The 22,558-nt window shown below is 42.8% G+C and overlaps 1 protein-coding gene across 27 annotated transcripts in view; it reads left to right on the forward strand.

The window, feature by feature from the left end:
* Positions 1 to 22,558, forward strand: part of NRXN3 (neurexin 3) — a 1,373,290-nt gene that overhangs the window by 524,914 nt on the left and 825,818 nt on the right. For 19 of the 27 annotated variants that reach the window (XR_012639977.1, XR_012639978.1, XM_074956036.1 and 16 more), the window contains one exon: positions 979 to 1,005. The exons of the other annotated variants lie outside the window; for them this stretch is intronic. Coding sequence is in view for 17 of the 19 variants with exons in the window: in XM_074956036.1 (XP_074812137.1) it covers positions 979 to 1,005 (27 nt within the window). In the remaining 2 variants the exon portion in view is untranslated. The remainder of the gene's footprint in view (positions 1 to 978; positions 1,006 to 22,558) is intronic. 27 annotated transcript variants of the gene reach the window in all.

Raw genomic sequence — 22,558 nt, forward strand, 5'->3', positions numbered from 1 at the left:
CTCATTCAGTACTAACATTCAGGCAGCAAGACGAGACTGGGCTCCACGGAGGTGGCCGAGCTGGGTATCTTTGAACCAAAAAAAAAAAAAAAAAAAATCCCTCCCCCAACCAATCAAAAAATAACCCCCACCTCCCAAAAAGTAGCTGAAATCTGGGCTGGGTGTTCGTGCGGTTAGCCGTTTGCAAGTGGCCATTTTATGATAGGACACAACTGCGGGGGGGTATATTAACCCTTTCCTCACTTGAATGGACAGTGGCAAATGCACCTGTGCACATTTTTTCAAAGCAATCTGGGCTAACATTAAGGGGAGTGAGAGAGGGTCTGTCCTGGGGAGAGGTGGAAAGGGTTAAACATTGCACCAACCAACGTTGAAAGACTGATTTTACAGGTATACTGTGTTGGACAGGTGGTATATTTATGCAATAACTATGAATTAATTCAAAAGAAACCAAGTGTAAAGGTTGCCTTTAAACTTCAAGCTTCTTAGAGAAATTGCAGAGGGTTTCAAAAAATAGAAAGGACATTGGGGTATGACTTGCATTTTGAGGAAGATTATTTTTTGTGCCTTAATTACTTGACAATTTTTTTTCCTTTTAATTAATATCAGTTCATGGTCTGAAGCAGTAGATAATCTTAGTTGCATAGGTTTCCTTAAAAAGAAAAGAACTTTCTGTGTCGATATGTGGATATATATGTATATAGGTATATCTCTCTATACAGATGTGTGTATATATATATATATGTGTGTGTGTATGTATGTATATATATATATATGCATATGTATCTGATATTTCAATAGAATATACTATACATATACACCCATGCCTAAGCTTGTACAGACTGTATATAAATATAAAATGGCCACATCTCTTTGCGTGTGTCTGTCCCCGGAAGGGTGGACTGATTGTTTTTGGATGTCTGCAGCTGTTACCTTGAAGGATGCAATTTCATCTTTCATTTATTTTTCCCCATCTAGACTGTATCAGGATAAACTGTAACGCCAGTAAGTTTTCCCTCAAGTTTCATTTTGTTCTCTATATATTAAAAAAAGAAATTAACTTTATTTCCTTTGCTAGTTTATAAGCTGTTTTTCTTTTTCTTTCTTTTTTTTAATCTTTCTTATTCATTTTTTAAATACAAAAATCAAAGATGGGGTGGGATCTGGGGCTGGGGGAGGAGGGAAGGAATCGTGGTGATTGTGTGCAAATGTATTGTGTGAGGTTTCTCCCAGGAGGAGATGAACTGTTATTTCAATGCTTTTGCAGAAAAGCTCCCAATCCCTGACATTGGGATGAGATGAAAATGTGTTTCAGTAGTAACCTGTTGTCTTTTGGGAAATGCCTTTAGAGATATTTAGAGAACACGTAAAAGTAACAACAGGTACTGTATACACTTCTCCACTACCTGAAAAACACTCCTATAGTAAAACGTGTTCAGGACAGAGTGGTGGCTGCTTAATCTGATATTTCTTCAATACCATTTTTAAGGGGGCTGGCGGGCTTTTTTTGGGTGCGGAGGGGAAGAAAAGAAGCCCTTGGCATTTGGGGTAGCATCTCAGACATTTATATGAGAATCACCTGCAGGTCACCTCACCAGCTAGGCTTCTGTGACAAATTCCATCTGAGTGACTAACTCTGGGTCCCTTTCAGTCTGTGTGAGACTGAAGGAGGCTTAGGAATGCCATAAAGAGTAATCATTAAAGACCACATCCCAGCCAGAAACTCTGTAGTGCAGCAGAGAGAGCCTCTTCTGCCATATTTCAAAAATCATGAGTTTAGAACTTGTTGAAATAAGTATGGGCCTCAGGCCACAAAACGTGGGTCTGGATTTTGGAGCCAGTCAGCCCCCAAAGTTAGGGGCGGCTGGACCCAAGTATTTTTTTTTTTAAGGCTCATCTCTAATTAAAACAAAATTCTTTTCTGAACTGGTGGCCCTTCTGTGCTGTGCTCCATGCAGGGGCCTTTATGGAAGGCTGAACAAGTTGCTCTGGAGGTACCATAAGACAAGAAGGCAAAACTGGCTTGGTGGGTTTTCTAAACCCTGTTGGCTTTATCCTTTGAGCTATATAGTCTGTCCCATCCGAGCTAGTGAGAGGCCAGGAAAGGAGCAAGTTATGTCGGGTCACTTCATTCAGGCTGAGTTTTCTAACAGCCCTAGGAGCTACCCCAGGAGGGACAGCCTCAGACTCTGCTCTCTGGAGCAAACAAGTAGTTTGCAGCCAGCATTGAAACAACAGCCAGCAGCAGCAATGGCAGATTCTCGCTGGGAATGATTCCCTTTGCTACTCTCCCTTCAGTTTGGGACTCTCTGTGTAGGTGCAATGATGGAAACCATACAATATTTGGTTGTTTCGCATATGGTATTGGCCCAAACCAAGGAGAGGTGTGCAGATGTAGCAGGGGATGATATACACCTGAGCAGATGGCACACCTGTTTCCCCTCCTGGTCACTGGCAGCTGCCTCACATGTCAGTCTGCAATGGAGCAGGAGTACACAGAGATGTGTGCAGGATGTGGGCTGGCTAGTATCCTGCAGTGCCATGCGGAACCGGCTGGCTCCATGGATCTGAAAGCAGGAGGAACATGGAGCCTTTGTCTGAATTTCCTTTTGAGCTTTTAGGTTAGTTTGAATATTGTATTCAAGGGGTGCAAAACAAGGCTAGGAAAAATATTCCCTGAATCCCTGCAAAATGAGATTACCAGTTTCTGTCCAGCACTACTGAGGACATTTGCATAGAAATGGGATCTTTTGTTTCCTAAGACTTCCCATGCTCCTTGCTACTTATTCCTCCATCCATCCAGGAACTTGTACCATGCTCATTAGTGTGTCCTCTGAGCACTGGTCTCAGAGGTAGCGTCTGATGTACTCCCCAGCCCCACCCCTATTTGAGAACAGTTGGTTCCTGCAGTGTCACCCAGAAAGGGCTCTGTCTTCAGGTGTGGAATCAGCAGCAGCAGGAGGAAACAAAGATTCTGTTTTCATGCAAATTAATGTCCTTCAGTAATAATAAAAAAGAAAAAGGAAAGAAAGAAAAAAAGACAGACAAAAGAAATCAGACAAGCAGTTTGTGTCAGTTTCCCCACCAGTGTCAGCATCTCTCTAAATCATTTTGCTTTCATGAATTTTTAATAGTCTAGACTTTTGCATATTTAAATATGTTATGTTATTTATTTTTAAAACAACTTGGATTTTCCTAATTTAGTTTTTATGATTTTTTGCTTGGTTTTTCTTTTTCTTTCTTTCTTTTTTTTCCCCTCCAAACCTTTGCTGCACTGTTGGCCTGGTGGAATGACTCAGGCTGTCTGTCCATCCCAATTACTGGAAGGGAATTATGCGGGAGCTGACTAGTGAGGAAACTGCATATCCCTGATCAAATCTAAATTCAACTTGCTTAGGCAACAACAAAAGCAAAATCTCATCCTTATAGGTGCCTGGTGATTTATTTGTGGAGCGGGAGTTACACATATGGCTGTGGGTCTCCTAGGTTGATTAATATTCTGGGTAGCCTGAATCCCTCCTTGGATTCAGGGTAACATTTCAGAGGTTGGGAGGATGTGCATGTATGTTGAGGTGAGGAGAGGGGTTTAAGGGTGAGAGTGGTGAGTGAGCTCAAGAAATAAACTTCCTGTCCAGTTGAGGGGCCTCAGATTATGCAGTCACCATTGCTAACTGAACACAGGAGACCTGGATCATGTTTTAAAAGCAAACAGAGCTGTGGTTGGGAGATCCCATGGAATAGTAAAAGTGACGTGGCCCGGGTATCCTACTAGCCTGGTCACAGACAGCACTGCAGCTCATGCTGCCTCCAAGGCTTCCAGCATGCAGTGACAGGTAAGGACTTTGATTCTCATTGCTCTTTTTGTTCATTGAAGGATGGTTTTGGGTTGGGGGAGCTTTTGTGCTATTTTGCTGCATCTGTGGGTGGTTCACATTTCCTGATAATGTCATGCTCTGCCTTTCACCACCCCATTTTTCCTCCTCTTCTTCACTCCCCATCCCTTTCATGCTCCCAAATTGTAGGGTGGGATGACTGATCTGGTATCCTGTGTATAGGGGGCATGTTCTTCTTTTCATGTATCTATTTTATTTTAAAAAACGCCCCCTCACTTCACTCTTGGAAAGACCTCCACTGGCAAAATCTGAAGTCTGAAGGGCCTGATGCTTATCTCACTTAAATCGGGGTAATTCCATTAAAGTCTGTAGAGTTACACCAGTGGAAGCAAGATCAGAATCAGTTCCTCAGATCACAGAGTTTGAAGCTGTGTAGAGTGATTTCTCAGCACAGACCTAACAGATGGAACAATTGTGTTGTCTGGCTTTGAAGGAGAGATTTGGGCCTGTCAAATGTTTCTGCTTGTACAAACATAAACTTTTTAAAAAATGAAGGGGGTCTGAACTCTGAACATAAGAACACAGGATTTTCCCAAGGGGAACAGCTCTTTTGTCCCTCTCCTCTTGTATCCAGCCTCCTGAAGTGGCCAACATACCTATGAGGAAGGTAGGAAAGCCCTTATAATGTTCCTCATCTATTGTGCCAGGCTATCCAGTATTTCTTTACCTCTCCAGTGTGCTCTAGTCCTTGCATTCTGCATCTCTCTTTTTCAGTGACCATCTCTCATTCCTAGGGGTGTATTCTTCAGTGTCCTAGCCAAACTGAAGCCCCAGGGATGGCACTGCATGCGTTTCAGATATAGTAGCTTTTGGAGTATAGAGTGCAGAAGTCCTCATGTTTGTGACATTTCTGGGTTGTTTTTTGCTATCTGTTTCCTGGCCTCCTTTACATCTCTCCCACCTTCCCGCATTGTGTCTCTGATCACAGACAAGGAGGTAGGGGCTACCGATATAGGAGGCAATAATTTGGAGGCAGCTGTCGTCTTTGGTCCAAGGAACACTGCTGGGTTCTCACTCGACATTTCGTAGTGAGGCCTTCGCTTCTCACTAGAACGTTCATTTGTGAGAGTCTTGAAGCCTCAGCAACCTGTGAGTCTACTTTTCCTTCCATTTCAAGTAGCAGGGACAGAGGGGAGAAAGAGATCTCATAGCGCAGTTGCCACTAGGAGACCCCCTTAGGGGGCCTCATGGTTTGTTCCTTGCTCGGAGTCCAGTTAATTGTGGAGCTACCTCTGACAATAGCAGGTAGCTAAGACATGAGGCCAGTTCTCCCCTTCCAGCTGCAGACTGTGTTGTATTTAGTGCCCTGTTAAATTCCATTTTCCAAAATGTCAAAGTTTCATTTTGTTAAGCACCAATGTAGCAACATAAAGCAGGAGCCTGTGATATATGAATCTCCAGGAAATGTTAAGAGCTTTTCTCTCACTGTGTTATCATAAACAAATATGCAACCATGCTAACCCAAATCTAATCAAAACATTGTAACACTACGAGCCTTTCTCTGTTTTCTTAGGGAATCTGCTGTCATTTTAATAAAAGCTTAATAATGCTCTAACAAGAAAATATTATCTATAAAATGAGGTGATATGATTAGCTGTTCCCATCATATTTGTGACGTTAGTATCTCCTAATGCCAATTTAATGTAATCCAGGAGGAAATTAATGCTAACACAGCCTGGGAAATAATGACAAGTCATTAGCATGTTGTATTGCAACATGGCAGCTACTTTTAGGAGCTTTAGTGTCTGAACAGCTTAGCTGGTAGCATTCTCACCTTTGGGCTGGAAGTCATGTATTCAAGTGCCAGTTCAGCCCAATGCTGTCACTGCAGTGTGGGGAGAAAGGCAGGAAGGAAGCTGTATTTTTGGATGGTCATGTTAAAAAGAGATTCTCTCTGCCATCCTCCGGTAGCATTCCAGGTTTAAATGAAAGATTCCTCTCTGTGACAAAGTAACGGATGTGGAGTCTTTTGCCTCCAACTTGCTAATTTGAATCCAGCCCGGATGTGTAGTGACTGAAAGCTATTGCCATCTGAAGGCTGTTCGATGGCCTGTGTCAGGTGATGTGTTGGCCTCAGTCCAGATAACAGCAGACAGTTATCCATGTGATAAAGCCCACAGTTGGCAGTCTCAACAGACTTTGCATGGCCTTTGAGACTAGACTCCTCTCTGGGGCCCTCCAGGGCAGGGATAAGGCAGTGGGTACTGTGTGCAGGAAGATTGCTCTTCCACCATCTGAGCTGTACCTGTTCTGTGGCTACGTGGAGGATTTTCAGTCCTATCAACCCTGCACTTTCATGAGCAGAAAATTGACCTAAACATTGGAAAACATGACATAGTGTGTGGGGAAGAAAAGGGTGTTTGTGCATGTTTTAATTTCGATAGGGAGCAGCCCAAGGAGGCATTTTCTAATAAGACTTTGCATGATTAAAAAAACAAAAAAAACCAGAACCGGTACTAATCAGCACCGAGCACTCCTCACCATCCTGAAAGCTGCCCTTGGCAGTAAATTCTGGGCAGATCACAGCAATTTGAGCAGTTCTGAACCTGAGTAGCTGGTGAAGAGGCCATAGTGGTTTGTATTACTGGATGCAGAACTCTAACAAATGAAGGCTTTTAACAGTGACCTTAATTACACCAGTACTGCAAGGACTGAGAAGACTGAAGTGCTGCTGTGGCATAATTCATTTTAGGGGCATAGTTCATTGTCGTTTCATCCCTGCGGGGTAGGATTTAATACTAAACAATAAAGGACAAAAGATGATGTGTAAAGTCAGAAAAAGCAGTGACATTAGAATGCATTTTTTGCCATAGCACAAAGGCCCCATGTCACTTAATGTCCTGGAGGCCTTAAATCTGATCTAAAAAACTCTGGTATAGCCTTGATTTACCAAATTCCAGTTCGCCCAGACTTGGTTAACAGAGGTTGGTTGATGACCCTAAAGGTAGTATTGTTTTCATCTTTAGAAAGGCTGCAGTTCTGGTCTGTCAATTCCAGAGCTGAGGAAGAGGGTTCAGTGGGTTTTCTAAAGTCACTTGGTTTTAAAGGGACAGCACTGTTTAGAATATAGTCCCCTCAGTCCCTTTGTACACTGCATTATAAGGTTGGGACCCAGATGGAATGCACCCTTTTGACTATCTGACAGTCATCACTCCCTGGAAACACATTGGGCAGTCTGCACAACACACTTGTCATCTCCCTTGTTTTATTAACTCTCTGGTTTTCTGAAGTTCTCTGCCGCCTTTGGAAATTTGAGTGCAGTGTTCTATATTTCTTTTTGTAAAGATCTGAGACTCTGCAGACTCAGAGCCCAACCCGAGAGTGTAACTAAAGACAAAAATAGTTTGGAGGGGCATGAAGATAAGATAACCAAATAAAATATCCAAACCAGCATAGAAAACTAGTAATTCATCACTAAATATGAATTACAGCACTTTAATTAACTGCTGGGGTTCTGAGTGCTAGAATAGCACCTAGACAGATGGATAGATCCCCCACATACCAAAAACCAGCCAGGAAGATGCGGTGGGTGGTGCCTGGTGTACGCTGGAAAGGAGTGGAAGATGGGAGGGGCAGATTCCAGAGTCAGATTCCAGAGTCAGATGATGGTTCTATGAGCTTTGGTTATGAGTTTTACCAGGTCATTGGATGGCTTTGTTTTGCCTTATCCATCAGTCATTAGGGTGTAGTCTTTGCCTTACTACGTTCTTCCAGTGGGGTGACCTGCTAACATTCCCATGGCGATGATTGCAGGATTTCAGTCAGTCTGACTGGGGGAAGTAGAAGGGGTGGAAGAGGCTTCTAAACTTTGCTTTTCAGTTCTTCGGCCACATTATTCATGTATTTCCACATCCCAGCCTTTCCCTCATATCAGCTGTGAGCAGTTGCATTTACCTGAGAAAGCAGCTGTATTCTATCAGATTCTGAGGGCATCACACTGGGGGGTTGGGGGGAGGGGGGTGTCTAGAAAAGCAACAATTCTGCTATTCTGCAGTCATAATGAAGCCTGAGGGTCTTCTTGGACAGCTTCAAATTCTGCCCAGCAGGCAATGATCAGATGGCTATTTCTCTCTTGTTTCATTTCCTGTCTTTCTTTCAAGGCACTAGGAGACCTGATATACTGATGAGTCGATGGGGAAACCAGCTGTTTGTAAGCAGTGCTAATGTACTGATTCCTGAATAAAGCCATCAAAAGGGAGAACTTGTCAACCTACTGACAATGTTAAAATCAAAATAGCAGCTTCTGAGGGCACAGATGTTGGACAATATTCAGAGAAGTGAAAAGATCCTGGGAGACAGAATGATAGAAGGAAGACGCTGCTCCAAGAAGGTGCCTCTTCTCACTCTAGGCAGTTTTGGAGCAACAACTAGCCTGTCCTACTGGTGGCCTCCATTGTAACTCTGTCACCATGGCCCACCATCCTGCCTGTTCTTTGCATGGCAAGGCTAGCCTGTCCAGTAGAAAGTGCTGCTTCTAGAAAATGCCCATCAGGGAGCAAAGAAGAGCTGGTGAGCTGTGGTGGCAGAGGGAGGATGGAAGCTTACATTAAAAACATACCAGGTCCATTGATCAGAAGCCTCTGTGAAATGAGTTGTGAGGGCGGCCTGTGAGTTTGCTCGCAGAGGTTATAGTAGGGAACACCTTAGAAATACCTAGAGTTTTTCCACTGAGACAAGTATCGGAATCACAGTTGCTATTAATTTGCCCACTTGTTAGCAGTCTAATGAGAGAGGCCAAGGTCTGAATGGGCCATACAAAGCGAACTCCCTCTTTCCCGAAATTCCTCTGGGTCAGGGGTGAGGCATGTTGGTGTGTGGTGGTGTTGTGTGGTGTGTTGCACTGCCTCTGCCTGTGCTCTTCTGTGGAGAAATAATAACCTCTCACTAGTACTATCTCCACTGAAAAATTGCCCCTCCCAGGAATAATCATTTTTCTTAAGTGTCACCCCCTGCAAGATCTGTCTTGAGCATGTTTCCCATATCCTGCTGGCACAGTCATGAAAATCCTCAGGAAAACCTCTGACACCACAAGGAATCCTGTTGACTTACTGCAGGATTTTTTGATCAGCAGTGAAGGTTCATTATATTTCCCTACCCCATTGTTCTAGCCAGCAGAAAGTGCAATACACTGAAAATATTTTCATTCTGAATGTGGAAAGTGAGGAGGCCTAAGAAAAATCCTAGAGTCATTTTACGAATGAAATTGCTACTCACTCAGTGGCTGTGATGTTAAACAGTCATCTGTGAACACTTCATTACAGCAAAATAGCTTTTTCCTCTCAGTGGATTTCACTGCACCCAGGCCTGATCATGAATAGGGGTCAAATGACTTGGTACATTTATAATTATTTCCAAAATCCCAGGGGGTAAATTACCATTTCTGTTCTCTCCTGAGAATGAAGAGAACCATCAGCAAGCATGAAACAAAACAGGGATGTTATTATGCTAATTAACTGTTACCACAAGAGATGCTTAGAATAAGCCTAGGTTCAGGTTTAATTGCCTATTAACCTGTTAGCATGCTGACATCTTTATGACCAGTATGTCAACTGTTCTTCCTTCCATAAGGAGAAGCTCATTTTAAATAATTGAAAACATTATTCAAAATGGGCAAGGTGTAGAGGAACTATGGGCAGTACTCTATTGGCTGATATCAATGTCTGTCAAAATCATAGACTCATAGGACTGGTAGGGACCTCAAGAAGTCATCTAGTCCAGTCCCCTGCACTTCAAGGTAGGACCAAATATTATCTAAACCATCTCTGACAGGTGTAGGATGGCAGAGTTTCCACAACCTCCATAGGCAATTTATTCCAGTGCTTAACCATTCAGACTGGAAGTTTTTCCTAATGTCCAACCTAAACCTCCCTTGCTGGAAGTTAAGCCCATTGCTTCTTGTCCTAGCCTCAGAGGTTAATGAGAACAGTTTACCTCCCTCCTCCTTGAAACAACCTTTAATGTACTTGAAAACTGTTAGCATGTCCCCCTTCACTCTTCTCTTCAGACTAAAGAAACCCAATTTTTTCAGTTTTTCCTCATAGGTCATGTTTTCTAGACCTTTAATCATTTTTTTTGCTCTTCTTTGGTCTCTCTCCAATTTGTCCATATCTTTTCTGAAATGTGGGGCCCAGAACTGGACACAATACTCCAGTTGAGGCCTAATCAGGGTGGAGTAAAGCAAAAGAATTACTACTTGTGTCTTGCTTACAACACTCCTGCTAATACATCCCAGAATGATGCTTGCTTTTTTTGCAACAATGTTACACTGTCGACTCATATTTAACTTGTGATCCACTAAGACCCCCAGATCCCTTTCTGCAATATTCCTTCGTAGGCAGTCATTTCCCATTTTGTATTGTGCAACTGATGGTTCCTTCCTAAGTGGAGTACTTTGCATTTGTCCTTATTGAATTTCATCCTATTTACTTCAGACCATTTCTCCAGTTTGTCCAGATCAGTTTGAATTTTAATCCTACCCTCCAAAGCATTTGAAACCCCTCCCATCTTGGTATTGCTCGCAAACGTTATCAGTGTAATCTCTATCCACTTATCTAAATCATTGGTGAAGATATTGAACAGAACCGGACCCAGAACTGATCCCTGTGGGGCCCCATTTGATATGCCCAGCTTGACTGTGAACTACTGATAACTATTGTCTGGGAATGGTTTTCCAACCAGTTATGACCCACCTTATAGTAGCTCCATCTAGGTTGTATTTCCCTATTTTGTTTATGAGACTGTCATGTGAGTCAGTATCAAAAGCCTTACTAAAACCAAGATATACCATATCTACAGCTTCTCCCTATCCACAAGGACTGTTACCTTGTCAAAGAAAGCTATTGGTGTGATGGGGTGGACTAGGTCCAGAGGCCCCTGCGTCACCCCGCCGCAGAATAGAGTAGCGGAGGAGTCCTCCAGGCAGCCTAGAGTGGCTGCAGAGAAGCAACCAATCAGAGGCGCTGCTGGAGCGACCAACCAGGGGCCAGAAGAGCCATATGAAAAGCAAGCAGCAGAGCAGAAAGTTCAGTTCCTGCCTGGAACTCTGGGGGGAGAGGGGAAACCAGAACCAGATGGGATTAGGTTCCTGCCTGGCTGGCAGGACCATGGACAACTCACTGCAGGCAGCACTGAGCCCAAGGAAGGCTGCCAAAGACCAGGTGTTTGGCTGGATGGATGAGGAGCAGGCCTGTGGACAGGTCAGTGTGGGCAGGCTGAGTCCCAGGGGACTGAGCCCAGAACCTGGCCTGAGTAAGTGAGGACACCGAAATGGTCCCCACTGGTCTGGTTGCAGACTGAGCCCAGTGAGGACTGCCGAAAGGACAGCAGCTGTGCGTATGGAGTTGGGCCTCAGTTGCGTTGTTTAAGAAGGCAGGGACTCTGGGAAGAATCCTTAGAGCTATGGCTCCATACCAGGACTGGGAAAAGAACCTGAGACTGTATACCTGGGATGGGGGGACTGTGAATGTGGCTCAGCCAGAGGGCTGAGTCATTGAAGACCCGCTCAAAAGAATTGTGATTTCACGGAAAGGGGCGCTCATGAGAAACAGGTGCAGACCCCATTACAGTTGGTTTGACACTATTTGTTCTTGACAAATCCATGCTGACTGTTACTTATTATCTTCTAGGTGTTTGCAAATTGATTGCTTAATTATTTGCTCCATTATCTTTCTGGGTACTGAAGTTAAGCTGGCTGCTCAATGAGAGCCAATGGCAGGGCTTTTCTCCATAGTCCCACCTCTACAGATCTTGTAACATCTCTGGAACTACATAGGGGAAAAACTGCTAAAAAGATTAAAATATTGTAACAAATCTATGGCTGCTTAGGATGTCACATCTATCATGATGCTGCATACCATGGGTGCTTGGAACGGCCTGGTGGCAGTGGAGTTAGTACTTGAAGCCTCTTGCTGTACTAAAAAGCAGACCATATTTACCTGAACTGAAGAATTTATTTCTGGTAGCTGTGAGAAGTATAAGGTCTATGACACACAGCTGAAACACTGATTGATTCCAATCAAGGGCAATGATGGCACATATACGTTATTTTTTCTAATGTAATAGTTTAAAATAGCCATAAACCCATTTTGTACCATTCTTTTAATTCTCAGATATAATTCTGAGGGGAATAAATACCATTAACCTCACTGTCTTGCCCAGTCTTTATCTAACCAAAAACGGACTGTAGGAGTCCTGCCTCGTTCAGTGTTCATTCACTTTCATCATTGAAGACATTATGCACCTGGCTCACAGGGTTTTTAGTAGACAAAATGTGTACCCAGTGGGGGCAGGTTTGCATAATTTATGAAGCACAGGGCATTCCAGGAGTGTGTGATATAATTCAAGATTATGGAATTTCTTTTATCCCTAAAAAATGCAACAAAATGCAGAGAATTCCATAAAACACCCCCAACAAAAATTAAAAGAATGTTGGCACGTTGAGTGCGCTTAATAGTAAACACTTGAATGCGTTTTCTCTGTTCCCTGTAAATATGGACCACATTACACTTTTTAACAACATGACCACATGCTGTTTCTCAAATAAAATACTATATATCATACAAGTGTTTTTCTGTAGTCTCTCTTGTCAGGTGCACAGTGGGTGTGAGGCAAGGGCTTTGCAGAAGCTCTTAAGAGTCATAGACACATGAATCACTTCCACTGTCACTGAAATGGAGCCACCTTATTGTGGAACAGGACATCAGTTGAACAACACATAGCAACCTTGACTGACAATTTAGTACAAGAAAGGCAGGAAGAAACCCTACCTAATTAAATTACAGGTAGAATTTTAGGTAGGCAGCCGCTTACCCAGATGGCAATTGGGCCCGGGCACCATAATACAAGTTCCTGTTGCTGAAAAATGTGGCACACCCAGAAGTAACAGGAGATTGGATTTACATCTCAAATTAAAGATGGCAGTTCCAGGAGTTCAGCACTCCCCTATCACAATGGGAGGAGCACCAACTGTGGAATTGCCAGCATCACTTTCTGCCACATCCTAGAGATCTCCCATCCAATACAGACCATGCCCAACAATAGGATTATCTCAGCACTGATGCCACAATGTGGGAAACATAGGCCCTGGTTCCCTTGTTTGCTGTGGGAACAATGGCTGCTGTTGCCTCCAACCATATTTATTTGTATGTTGTGTCATGCCACAAAGGAATAGTAATATGTCACCTCCATACAGCGTAGCCCATAGACCCTGGCAGTGTTACTCACCATGTTTTGCTGTTCTACGTCTTGCGATCCTTGTGAGTGAAGGGAGCTGTGTATTTCTTAAATCATCATTGCCATTCAGAACAAAGTCAACAAGAAATATAATTTTCCACCATAGTTTAGAACTTTTTCTCCCACTGTTCATACTGTGGGCTATCCCAAAGCACTTTGTAAAGCCATGTGTTAGGAGCACAAAAAATGTGTACGCAAATGCAAGGACCATTCTATGCTTAGCAGCAGCTCACATGCAGCCTGACACATGCCTCTTCTGCTGATAGAAGGGAACGCTGGTTAATACCACCTAGGTTTTCCCAAAATGCAATGGGATCTTTAACTTCCACCTTGGCAGCCCCCCACTGCTGTGTAGAAAGGAACTTGATTTCACATCTCATCTGAAGGATGATTCCATTAACAGTACAGCACTCCCATCTCTTCTGCACTACCAGCCAACAGTCTGAGCCAGGTTTAAGACAAAGAGCTCTCTTATGAGCCATGCTTGTGCAGGGATATGTTCAGTTTATCCTTGCTTCCTGTCTATCATAATTTCTGATTCGGCCATCATTGAAGCATCTGAGTACCACCTAGTGGTGCAGAGGGAGATTTGGGAGGCTTTTCAGATCACTGGCTCTTGGTTCTTCTAGGGAGCCATACAAAGAAGCCTACAAAGGTTTTTGGATGTGTGTGTTTTTTTTCCTTTCTGTGAAATGTTACGGAATGCTTGGAAGTATTTACAGGGGTCTTTGTGGAAACCAGCGAAGAGGGAGATGGAGGTGCATTGACAGAGCTGTATCAGAGAGCCCTGAACTGGAAAGTGCTGAAGGTTAGGATTGAGGTGCATTGGCACTGTTATGTAGGGGAAGGAAACTTATGTTACATCCTTGCAACACATGTGTTGTATCCCTGACAAGTGGTCAGTCCAGCTGAAGATAGTGGTCAGCTACTGCTACCACCTAACAGTTAATGCTTTGGCTCAGGCAATTAAAGTTTGTGCTGTGGTGCTGAAAGTTCAGCATTCAGACACTGCTGACAACCCAGAGAAGGGGGCCATTGCATGTTTTCAACCTCTGCCTGTCTGTAACAATGCTGTCATTCTGTATGTCTAATTAACACTAAAAATCATGTTCACAAGCCATTTAGGGGTCACTGTACCTTTCCAGGATTAAACTCCACATATTAAAGTTTGGCGGTGGCTGCCCCAAACACATTTTGCTGATATCCATTCATTTTCCCACTCTGTCCCTCCAAATAGTTCTTCTAATCATCTGTTTAGATGTAAAGGGTGCATGTCTATTCCTCTACCCAGTGGGTCCCTTTTTCTGGTGTCCCAATGTTGGCAATTATTTGTATGCTATAAAGAAGTCCTCCCTCCCTCTGAATTTGCTGGGACTGTACTGCTAAATAGTCAAAATTCTGCTCTGCTTTTGGATTTTAGTCCTGACTTTCAGAGGTGCTAAGCAACCCCAACCCCTATTGACTTTGTTAAGAGTTTTGGACACTCAGCGCTTCTGAAAAATCAAGCCTTTTGCTTTTAAGTTCTCCATTGCTAAGGGAAAGTGATTTTTTTTAAAGTTGGGGCCTGTGTCAGGGAGCAGATGAATACCTGTGGACCCTCTGTGACTAAGAATATTGTATTCTTATTTTCCTGTAGTGAGATTAGCATTGTGTGTAACTACAACATGTTGGGCCAAATTCATGGAGTCACTCAGGCTCCCTTCCAGTGATTAGACTTGCCTCAGTGAAGAAGAATGTGAAGAAATTGATGGAGCACTCTTTCTCAGAGGACTTGCACACAATGCTATGACAGATTAACTGGCTTCAGAAGGCAGGGAGGCTCTCAATTCATTTGCTTCAAATGAACCCAAATTAATGAGTTTAAGCTAGTTTCTGGTTCTCCATCCTGCACTTACAGACCACAGCTCTCACAGTGGCTCTGCGTACACTGGCAAACATTGTAGTAGTCATTTGCCACCAGTGCAGCTCCACCAGTTTTAGCAGTGGTGAGACATAGGACCTTTTTTTCCCTCTTCTTTCTGATGGGTAAAGACAGCTGAAAGGGTGTTTGTCCTTCCTCTGCTTACTTTTACCTAGGAACATCAAGTCTTGTTTTTCCTGGAGATCTCCTTGGATGACTCAGAGAAGCAGATTGGGAGTTTTCTCAGTTCTTACCTGATTGGACGGGGGGTTTTCTTTAGCAGAAATACTTTTTCTTCCAACTTTTTGTCAGGTGTTTGAGTAAAATTATTTGCAACAACAGAAAATAATTTTAAACAGTCTGAATAAAAATCATTCCCTTTCTCAGTTGCTCAGGTGTCAGTTTTATGGTACCTGTGAGATCATGGTCCTGCTAGTTTTCCAGTCTCTCATGGAGTCTTACAGGAAAAAACAGGGTAGATGCGACCTGAATTTGTAAAGCTGAAGGAAAGCAGCCTTTTAGGACTTCTTTGTACTTCACAAAGAACTAAAAAAATAGCACAGGGCCTGTTTTCTTTTGATGTACTGATCACCTACAATGTAAAGGGCAGAAAGAAATCATGGGTTTGAATCGATGGGTGATGCCACAATATCTGCAGCATTCTGCAATAGTCTTCACATTCTAAGCTTTCATTTAAAAATGCGGTGGTGGAGAGGTACTTCTGCACTGCAGCTAGAACCACTTCACCACCGCAGCTCCAATGAGAGCATGGCTCCAGTAGGAGCTCCCAGTGGGGATTATAATGGATAGAGCTGATCTACTTGTCCCTATCCTGCTTCTCCATGGGCTGACCCACACCCCAAACTGCTCTTTACCATGGAGAGTTGAGGAGATCCCCTCCTGGATCAGAGATCAGTGGTGGGCAGAGGCTGTAGACACCCCAGATATGGTCCCTAACTCCTGCCCCACTTTCCACAGCAGAACTGCATCAACTCTGCTGAGTCAGGGCCCTGCGTGCTTACAGAAGACAGAGCATAATTTTGCCCAGAATATTTACTCAGGGGCTGAGTGAACTGGCATGGATAACAGAACCAACCCAAACCTTTGTTTCACATCAGGATCAGAATTATTACCATTAATTACTTACATAGCACCATAGAAATGTTGATGTGACCACATCTCCCTCCAGTGGCTGGCCCCAGTAATGATAAAACCTCTTCCTTACATACAAACAGCAATGGGAGTTACTCCTTTAGCTTTAGTGCTGTGTGCTTGTGCTTTTGATGCATAAACACCTCATTTTGATGCCTGCTGATGGCTGTAGTGTCTCTGTACATGCAGTGACAGATCTGTACCAGCCAAATAAAGACTGAATCCTTGCTCTGAAGCACTTACAGTCTAAGTGAGGGCACGAACAACAGGAAGAGATGACACACTTTCGACTTTTGCTCCTGACAGATCAGTTCCACTGATGTTAGCAGCAATGGGAACCATGGTGTACACCAGCCATAGGCTGTCACCAGTATTTTTCCCATTGTGTCTATTAAACATGATCTGTGCAGGGCTAGATGACCCCAGACAGAACCCCCTATCAGGAAATCCCCACTGGATCAGCATAGTTATAGATGCTGTGGTCTCCACCTCAAAACAACCCCTCCATCCCCTCTGCATTGATCTAATGAGAGATGGCATAGAGCCACTGAACAGCCTCAATTGCCCATACCCCCATCACAGAGCTGAAGTAGTGCTAGTGAATTTTGCCCTCTAAGAATAACTTTGATCTCAGGAAGTGATGTTGCTATGGTCTTTTCACTGAACTTGGAGATGGATTTCTCTCAAATCTATAACTCTGGAACAGCCCCAAGATCATAACAGTCCCTACAGTACTCTACAGTAGTATTTTGTGTGAGTCGCTTATCCATCTTTATCTCAGCTTCTCTGACTATAAAGTATGGATAATAATAGTAACTTGCTTCCAAGGAAGATTTGATAGCTTGCATTAATGTATGTCTTTAAAGCATTTAAGATCTTTAGACTGAAGGTGCTATACATTATTAAAGGTGCTGAAGGTGCTGAAATTATTAAAAACTCATTTATTGCCCAAAACATTGTGATAATAAATGCTGTTGTAAGATGCAGTGTTTTTAGGAAACACTCAGGGCCAGAATCTCTACAGGCATAACTCTTTTGACTTCAGTGGAATTATGCCAGGAGAATTAGCTCCTGTATGTATGTCAGTAAAATTCTTGCAAAAGTCAGTATTGAGCACATATATACAGCAATGCATGTACAATAAGAAAAGGAGTACTTGTGGCACCTTAGAGACTAACAAATTTATTTGAGGATAAGCTTTTGTGAGCTACAGCTCACTTCATCGGATGCATTCATCCGATGAAGTGAGCTGTAGCTCACGAAAGCTTATGCTCAAATAAATTTGTTAGTCTCTAAGGTGCCACAAGTACTCCTTTTCTTTTTGCGAATACAGACTAACACGGCTGCTACTCTGAAACATGTACAATAGTGGGTGTAGTTATTTGGATACAATAGCATCTGTTCCTTAATAAATACAACAATTGCAATGAGTAACACAAAAGATAGCAAATATAAACTGAATTTAACATCAGTGCGAAGAAACATAAAATGGGAAGGAAAAGCTGGAATTGTTTACAAAGATTAAAACAAGTATGCAATATTCTGCTCATAAATGAGCAAAAGAATTGCTTCATATTGGAAAGGTTGACTAATGGTTTACTATTTTTCCAAGAATTACATATATTTCCAATAGGAAAACATTGAAAACAACATGTGTATATAACGTATCATTGAGCAGTATGACAATAGATTCAGTCTTAAAAAAAGACTTAGTTGCGAGCATACTGCTTACAACCTTGAACAGGCCTATTAACATGAATTGGATTGCTCATGATTGTAAGCATTATGCATGGAAACAAAACTTTGCAGGATTGGGACCAATGTTATATGCTTAATATCCAGTAATTTTAAATAATGCAGGCTCCATTGGGTAGAGGAAAAATTATTTTCAATAGATACATTTATTTACAGAATCTAGCAAAAGTTTTTTAAAAAAAATACATGCAAGAATAGAAAAAGGAAACTGAACCAGTTGTGTAAGAATATTAATAAGACAAATCTCTGTAAGAACCAGCACTTAAGTATATGCCATGGCAAACTACAATTATGTAGAACTCTAAACAGCAATCACATCCATAAATAAAGTAGGTTTCTTTTACCTACATTGAAAATTGAAGAGGCTACTCCCTGCGTCATTGCAACAGTGAAATCTGCAGCAAAACCTGTTTGTTAATCACTCTGTGTTACGGACAGTAGAGCCTTAAATTAATCAACAGAGCCCTTCACTACACTCACCAGATTAACCTAGGACTTTGTTTGCACTCTAAACAAAAGGCCCATCCAAACTGTCCACATGATTTTCTTCCCCTTTTCAGGGAACCTTGTAGCATGTGCTTCCTTGGGTCTCCTTGGCAACTAGCATGAAGCCAGCAGGCCATCCTCTGGCACATGCCCGTTAAACATCACATAACACTAATTCTCATTTTGTAATTTGTTTAGATGGCACAAACATTTATTTCTTTAAGTGTTTTGAAATAGACTCAGTAATTATTGCACAGATTTTTGTATTTTTAATACAGAAAATGCATGTGTAATTATTGACTTTATGAATGTGGTGTATTTTGCAGCATCTTAACTTTATCTTACATCTTATTCATAAAATTACATCTGAAATTCTTTTACAGAGAGTAATACCACCACCACGATGTGGGTGTGATCCTGCTCCTCACTAAAGCAAAAAGCAAAGCGCCTATCAAACTCCAAAGGAGCAAGCCCTAGTAGTGGTAGGAAAAGAAATTAAGGTGCATCCTAGTCAAAGGAATAAAAATGTATTTTCAGATGAGACTTGAAAAGAGATGGCATTTTAGCTAGGTGAAAAGCTGCAGGAAGATGCTGCAGAGTAGAAGACTCTTGCACCGACAGTGACAGATTGTGTGGCGGAAGAGAGGAGGCTAGTGTTAAATAAGTAAAAGTAGCTGGCAGGGGAGGAGAGAGAGAGAGAGGCGGTACCTGGAGGGAGTCAATTTGAAGATTTTAAAAGCAGAGAGATCCATTTTAACTAGGTCCTGAAATGAAGAGGGAGGCTGTGGAAGTATTGGAGGATGGGGGAGTCACATGGTCACTAGCATAGAATACTGTAGTATTTTAAAAATAAACAGTTGGAAGGAAAATGTAGATTATGCATTTCTGAACGGTACACGCCCCACATGGCGGGAGCGGAAGGGCTGGCTTCCAAATTCACTTGGGGCTGTCTCAGCCTGTTTGTCTTAGAGCCCTCCCCTATCTTGAGAACAATTGTTCTCTGCCCTTCTGTAAATAACCCCAAACAATGGCAAAGCTCTGGCAGCCGCTGCTTTGATCTGAACACACAAAAGCCAAGTCAAAAGGCAGCGGCTTTGAAATATAAAAGAGCAAATTATACGCAAAAACACAGCATGTTGTTACGGTTTTTTTTTCTTTTTTGGATAAAGGAGGGGACTGTTGTTTTTCTTTAACGCCTGAATTTGTGGAGAGCTTTCCTCTTTAGAATTGTCCAGCTGTGGTTGCTTAGTGCTCCCTCTCACTGTGTATGTTCTGTTTGTATGCACTGAGCGTATCTGTCAATAGGTTTATCAGCCTTAATGGTGCTGTGTGTTTGTGTATCTCTTCCAAATCTATCTATCTAGTGTGTCAGTCATTCACTTGGTCTCTTAGGCTGTCTAATCTTTTTATCATTGTATTGATCTTTACCTCCCAGGGGTACCGAGGAGAGAGAGAGAGAGAGAAACAGCTCAAACTGCTCTATAAATAGCAAGAGCAAGCTGACTGTATTTACACATGCTGCCTTTTCAAGGCAGGATTAAGAAGTTTGTTACTCATCTTGGCTAAAACATACGGGCCAAATCCTACTTCTGTTGAAGCTATGGACCAAAATCCCAACTGACTTCACAGAGAGCTGCAGCAGACTCAGCTGCTCTCAGGGAAGGTGCAGCACCTCTATGTGATGATTTGAAAATGAAAGGGTTAATACCAGGAAGATTCCCATGCATGACATGAACCAGTAGGAGCTCACCAGATCAGGAAGGATTGCTTTTCTTTCTTAATTCTGCCTGGGAGTTAATTGTCCTTTTTTACACTGGGGGGCGGGGGAGGGAGAGTGGGAGGAAATCCTGCATATATTTTCCACCCATGGGCTGTCCTGTCCATTAGTTTATTTTGATTCCAATCTATTGCAGCCACCTGTCACGTCTGCTTTGTCTTTTGTCTCCTGGGTGACCCTTTGCTGTCACGTGCTGTATAGTGATCCACACGCTCTAAAACTCTGGATTTATACAGCACCTTCTTACCTGAGTAGTTTCAGACGCTGTCTTCCAAATACATAGAACTCTCAGCCTGATCACCTTTTCTCCAGGAAAGCTCATCGGAGGGGGTGTAAGCTGGCAGACTGACTACTCAGAAGTAAAACAGCAGTAACCAGTAGGATTTTTCAGCAAGTGCAAATCTTTATCAGCATACATCAAAACAAAAAGATTCCCAACATAGGCCTGGACTGGCATTCCCAGTTGAGCCTTGCCTTCCCCCAGGTGTCGTCCTTCTTCTGTCTCTCCCACAGTCCTTATAGCTTTTTTCCTGAGTATCTGTGCTGTCAGAAAGGAAAATGAAGCTGAAGTTGTGTTTGGGGACCTGGCAGCACCTTTACACCCCATCATATACCTCTCTTTCAAAAGAATAGCCAACAGCATACCTGGCAGAAACCCCTCCCCCATGAGAAAGGAAGTCCGCATTCACCTATGGTGCATCATGAATGAGTAGGGTTGAAAAACCAGACACCAGTGGATGATCTTGGCATTGGTAACCTTGGCCTGCAGGCACCTAATAGGGATATGATCAGTAGCCAGAGTGAGAGTGACTCTAAGGATGGGATAGTGCAGTCACTATCACCAATTTCATAGTGAGACACTCCTTTTCCATCACAGCAATTTTTCTTCCAGGGAAAGAGATCACTACTTAAATAGATCTCAGGATATGCCACACCAAGACAAGACTGAGAGAGAACTGCCCCAAGTCCCATATCAGAGGTATCTGACTTCAGGATAAAATCTCTGGAGAAGGCAAGATTGCACAGTTCAGGTCTACTGCATAGGATCTTTTTGATCTCCCCAAAGGTACCTGTGCATGATGGTATCCAACGTACTTTCCTGGATCTTTGCTTTTCATGAGATCATACAAAAGAGTTATCATGGTGGAAAAGCTAGGATCCAACCATCAGCCATAAGCAACAAACCCCTAAGAAGGATTTCACTTGTTTCTTCATAGTAGGGACCAGACATTCCAGCCCTCCTCTTTCTGACCAGTGGTTTAATTTGTCTATTCCTTAGGATACACCCACAAAACATTTTTTGTTTCTTTACAGTTAATCCTACATCTGGCTGGCTTAGCAGTGAGATCAGATCCTTGAGAAAATGGAGTACCATTATGACTCCCTTGAGGTACTGAGTCTGGGTGGTGGAATAGAGTCCATCATTAAGACAAACCTGTGGCCTACTGTGTTATAGTGGAAGTACTGTGGCCTCGAGGCACTGGGACATTGTTGGTCCACCATGCAGACCAACGGGAAGAGTGTGGAGATAGTACAGGTCAAAAGGAGTTTCACATTTGCTTTTCTCCTTTGGACTTGGATGATAAGGGTTATTGTGCATAGATGTTTATGGACCTAGAGTTGCTGTGGACTTGGTTTTACCTAGTGTGTCTAGAATCTCATCCACTCAGGACATTGGGTGTAGATGTCAAATTTTTGGATTGTGTTGACTTGCCTACAGCTCCCATCTTGCGTTTCTTCTTGAGTAATTGGACTATACCGTTCACGCAATTACTCCTCTGTTGCCTCTCGGTCTAATGCACTTTCTAGATCTCATTTTACTACTCCTGCATCTTTCTGGGATTCAGAACTACTCTTTCTTCACACTGGTATCTGGTTTATTATGGATGCATTGGAAGGGTTTCAAGAACACACAAATATTAGTCTTAGTGCCTCCTAGCTGGGGACCTATATCTAGATCCTGCTCAGCAGGATGAATACAAAACATGTAAGGAGGTAGAGTACCTATCACGCACCTGACAGGGTGCATACACACTGTAGACAGCCCAAATGCATCTTTCCTGACGTTTGCCCTTATTGGTAACTCAGACAATAACGAACGATAACCCTAAATCTCCTTTCCAAATTGACTGCAAGACTGCCTGTCTCAGCCCCTAGTCCCCTCTCTGTCTAAAAGAGGCTCCAACTGCCTTTATATTCTGGTTGTAATTAACAAGTTCCAGCAGCCAACATTAACCAGCAGTAATTACTCTGCATGTTTATGCAAGATTCTAGCACTTGGGTTTTGTGTAACTCAACAGATGAGCCCTGCTTTCTTATGAAACTACTGTCTTGGTACACATTAGTCCCTCTGCTCCTCCAGAA

The sequence above is a fragment of the Natator depressus genome, chromosome 6 (genome assembly GCF_965152275.1).
Source record: "Natator depressus isolate rNatDep1 chromosome 6, rNatDep2.hap1, whole genome shotgun sequence".
NCBI lineage: Eukaryota > Metazoa > Chordata > Testudines > Cheloniidae > Natator > Natator depressus.